Source organism: Antrostomus carolinensis, unplaced genomic scaffold (assembly GCF_000700745.2).
Source record: "Antrostomus carolinensis isolate BGI_N321 unplaced genomic scaffold, ASM70074v2 scaffold19367, whole genome shotgun sequence".
In the NCBI taxonomy this organism is placed as follows: domain Eukaryota; kingdom Metazoa; phylum Chordata; class Aves; order Caprimulgiformes; family Caprimulgidae; genus Antrostomus; species Antrostomus carolinensis.
The window spans coordinates 39,347-44,227 of NW_010329733.1; the positions used below are offsets into that span (position 1 = coordinate 39,347).

At 38.6% G+C, this 4,881-nt stretch overlaps 1 protein-coding gene across 1 annotated transcript in view; it reads right to left on the reverse strand.

Moving 5' to 3' along the window:
- ZPLD1 (zona pellucida like domain containing 1) overlaps positions 1-3,394 on the reverse strand; it is a 21,274-nt gene extending 17,880 nt beyond the window's left edge. The window contains exon 1 of the mRNA XM_010172692.2: positions 3,277-3,394. Within this exon, the coding sequence (XP_010170994.1) occupies positions 3,277-3,382 (106 nt within the window). The 5' untranslated portion in view covers positions 3,383-3,394. The remainder of the gene's footprint in view (positions 1-3,276) is intronic.
- Between the last annotated feature and the right edge of the window lie 1,487 nt (positions 3,395-4,881).

The following is a 4,881-nucleotide window of genomic DNA, read 5'->3' on the forward strand; positions in this document are numbered from 1 at the left end:
AAGAGAGGAGCAGTGGTTTGAAAGTTACATCACCCAGCTGCTGATGGGGCCTTAAGTATAGTGACCTCTTTGTCACAGAGTTTTAATACAGGCAAAGCACTTGGCCTCCTTCTGATTCAAATCACACAAACTACCTATATTCAACTTACAGGGGTGTCACATGCAAAACAGTGTAAATCAAGAGGTACATAGATGCTACAGTAAGAGACATCATCTTGAATAAAGGACAGACCCACGACAACATGAGCCAAATGCGGACAGCTCCACTGCCCACTTCTGCTTTGGTACCCTTCCACATATTGCCAAGCCTCACCCTAGAGGAGACAGCAGAAAAACCTGTACAGGACAAGAGTTTGAGACAGAACACTGTTGACAAAAGTCATCCCACCAGAAAAAGCACGCAAAGACATTTATAGTTCAAAACCAGCTTTTCTGCATGAGCCTTCTGTTTGATAAAATCACTGCTTTGATAGTGAATTAAAATATATAGTGTATGTGAAAAAGCTATGATATTTTCTTAGCTTCTACTAAGTTCTCAGTATGTACTTACAGCAAGAGCCCCTGAATCAACACTGTGCATTCCCCATCTGAAGACGGCTAGAGTGCTATGGCTTTATCCCCCAAAAGCCTTCTAAAAGTTATTCTTTACCGCAATGCAGAACTAAAGCTTTTTTCTCCAGGCAACTCTCTGAAGGACAGCAGGATCTGACCTTACTGCATACTCTCTAGAACACATCTTGCTTTTGGTATAAAGTGTCACAGAATTTTCAGTCTACCAAATATGGGTGGTTTTCTTCATCCCTGCTAACTATTGCGTACCTATACTCTAAAACAAATCCACAAACTGCAGAAACAAGAGTCCTGCCTGATTATTTATCATCCTACTTATGCAGCACCATCCCTACACAAGAGTCACCTAACAAATGAATGATAAAAACACAAACAAATGAAAAATGGATGAGCTCCAAGGTTCCTTTAGGAAGGCTTAATTTCTCATCTTTGCTGAAGACAACTTCTGTTCTTCACAGCATTTAAAGAAAAAGAGCAGACAACTTCAAAATCCAATGGCTTCTCTGGTATCTGCACACCACAGACCTCGGCAAGAAAGTCCTTTCTCACCCCATGTTTGGTATTTCAGCTGGCTACAATGAGGATTTCTTGTGTAGAACAAATAAGGAACAGGAAGAAAGTCCTATCAATAACCAGGCTCTGTAAGCAGTATTTCAGCCTGGGGGATGCTTGATTTGAAACATTCTCCTTTTTGACCTCTCTCACCACTCCCCCCCCCTTACATCTGAACTCTGAATGCAGTGAGGCCAGTACTCTCAAAGCCACAGCTTGAGCCAAGCACTGGGGAAATAAGCACAGGAAGGGCAAGCCTCTTCCCCCACAGAGGCTCTCTCACCTATCTTCTGAGGTTCTTGAACCCAGAAAACAGCTCCAGCAGCCTCACTCAGCTCCACTAGCCCCAGTCCATTGCACAGCAGTCCCTTCTGCATACTGAAAATACCACCTGTCAAATTTTGGGACAAAAGAGTTTTCTGGTTTTTACCTCTATCTCAAATACACAGCTAACAAGCAGAATTATTTTTCTTTCCTAGCTCTCAAAATCAGCACTAAAACTGTTGATTAAATTCCAGGCTTTGAATATTTACTGCCCAGGATCACAAAACAAGAAAGAACAGAATTCAACTCTCAGCTCCTATGGGCAGTGCGGAGTGATTAACATTTACTTGAAAAAAAAAAAAAAAAAAATCTGTTTACTTGTAACCTAAACAGATTTTCTCCAAAGTCCCTGAGATTTGGCAGGCATGAAATCTGATAGGACCCTTTTTTATGAGGCAGATTCACAAGTGGCCCCTAAATACTCACAGTAAGAGCTGGATTCAATTCACAAGTATCACATTGCAAATACAAAACTTTGGCACAGGGTTGGTGCAAAAAATGACCAGAGAAAAATTTAAAAAGCACAGAAAGAGGAATCTAAATTTCTCTCTAGCTGTTGCAATCCTCTCAAGAAGCCTGAAATAGAAAAACAATTACAAGAAAAAACTACAGAAGTGCGATTTGAGGCAGGTGGGCACAATTCACACACACATTTGAGGCAAGCCTGTAAAACTTCTACCTAAAAAGGGGAATTTAGAAGTTTTTTGTGAAATATTCAGTAAAACAATGATTTTGCCAGGGATGAAGGCAACATATTTGATCATCTTTGCATGTTTTATTTCTCTGCTCTTCATATTCACATGAGTTAAGTGAAAAAAAGATCAAACCCACTGTTGATCTTTTTGTCAAAAAAGCATCTAGCGATGTAGTGGTAACACAGGAAACAATAAACAGACTGTAGGGTTTCTGCTGACTTAAGTTTAATAAAAGAGCTGATCCTTCCTGAAAAAAATCAAAACTATTATTATTCAGAAAGCAACAATCCTGAAAGGTATTACAGCAGCAATACTATACTGAGAGTTCATCACTGTACTGTTCAATTCAATTGCTACCTCAGAAATACGAGATGTGAGCAAACCAGTATTCACAACTTTTATTATTATTATTATTATTCTCTCCAAGAAACAACCAAGGCAGGTAGGATGAGCAATGTAACAGAGACTAAAAACATTCTTTAGCTGAGTATAACCTGATATACGTCGCTAAGACTGAAATTTCATTTCTATTTCTCATTGCATTAACAGCTCTGGGCATTTGATGTTCCAAAAATGACTTAATTCTCATTTTCTCAGAGGTATGAGAGTACATCATACATAGATACATCCCATTGCTTCACTTATCCCTAACCAAGCACTTAACATTGAAGTGAGGCACTGAATTTTGCTATCAACTTCATTTTGCTTGAAAATAGATATGTATTTCTTTATTTCACTAAAAGGTTATAATTATATTCTTTTTACCTATGTGAAACATGAAAGAAAACCCAGTTAGAAGTTTCAGACTTAAATCTGAGAACGTTTCCAACATTTCCTCCGGTGAATTTCTTGGGACAGGATACAGCTCTGGCAAAAGCAGGTCAGACCTCACTGTTGTGAGGAGGGGAGTTTTATTAATTAATTCTAGGCTGAATTTGACCCATCGTGAAATTAAGAAGAAAGTAAAGTGCAACATTATAGGAGTTTCATTGTCACTGAGATAGTTAACACACATTTAATGTGTAGTCCTACCCTTAGGCTTCAGACAGATTTCAAGTTCTGTATTTAAAAATAAGCACTGCTTTGAACCAAGACAATAAAGAAGCCATTAGAAAAAAGTCTATTAAACACTTACCAGGAAACCTGCTATGGAGGTTGGCATCACAGTTGTATCCATTGAACTGAGCAGTCACTGAAAGCACTTTAATCGTCAGCAGGAGCAGTAACCATACCTGTTCCATCGCAAAACCTACCAAAACATTAGGTGGTTATTACACACATCTGTTCATTGCATTAAAGATGCTTGCTACAGACATTTCACCACTCAGGAGGTGATGTCTCCACCAAAGGAACTGGGGATAAAGCTCACAAGCTTATGGGAAAGAGACCGCAGGCAGCCGGGCCCATTTCTCCACTTCTGAGTAATGTGTAATTTCTATTAACTTCTACTGCTTTTAATCATAACTTGTGGCCAAAAAAAGGTACTCAAGGATGATAGAAAAGAAAAAAAATCCCTAAAATATATTAATATGTTAAGGATTGCTTAAATATTTAAACTCCAACAGCTTTTTTTGACATTTCAGTGTAAAAATTCTTTGATGAAGATATCTTAGAACAATAGTTTTATTTTAGCCAAGTCCTTGAAAAACATACAGATAAATGGTTGCTGAGTAATTCTTCGGTTCAAGGCCCTAGAATAAAAATCAGTTCATACTTATTTGCCAAAAAATCTGTTCTTTAAAGCACGCATACCATTACATTGAGCTTATGTACAGAGTTGGCATAGACACTTGCATCTACTTGAATTGTATCTGGCAGCCAGACCAGGAGATCAGAACACATGAATTTCTAGTGTCTTGACTAATTATTCCTCTTGGGAGGAAAACTTCAAGATGTAATATCTATGGTATTTAGCTCAACCAAAAAATATCTGATTCATGCTTTTGTCAAAAACATTCCAAAAAATTGAGATTTTTCTGTCTATGAATCCAAGTGTTACTGATTTTTTTATTATTTATAAGATTTTGTAATCATAGAAAATATCTCTACTGATGTGGACCTCAAATGCAGCAATGCTCTCCGTTTGAATAGAAAGGAAGTGAACAAATCTAAGGTTTGGGAGGTTTGCTTTCCCTAAGACTATAGTTACAGATATGCTGATCATCACCTTTCTCCAAGTGGACATCAAAGAACATTTGTAAACTCCACAGATACAACACACATAAATGCAGCCATATCTGGCATAGTAAGTGGCTGTCATGCATTGCTGAGGAGAGCTGGCAACAGCACACAGAGAGAAAAACATTTAAGACAAATCCTCACTCTTAACTGGATCTTTCATGGCTACTCAGCAGTCTGAGTTAAAATCTGCTCAAATTAATAGAAAGGCTTCCACTAGTTTTCAAACCAGGCTCAGAGAGCACACAAACCTGGGATTTAAAGCCTTACATTGAAAGACAGACCCATAGAGAACACTCCCAATGCTCTTTGTCAGCAAACAAACCGACTACAACAAAACACTGAGCCAAACTCTACTGAAAAGTCAAAGGTATGTCCAAATGTCAGGCCACCGACTCCTGTATAATTCTGCTTCGAAGTACATGGAATAAAAATGGAGAATTTAACATGCTAGCTTCCTGCAAAGAGAGGTGGTAGAAGCCCCATCCCTGGAAACATTCAAGGTCATGCTGTACAGGGCTCTGAGCAACCTGATCTGGTTGAAGATGTCCCTGCTCACTGC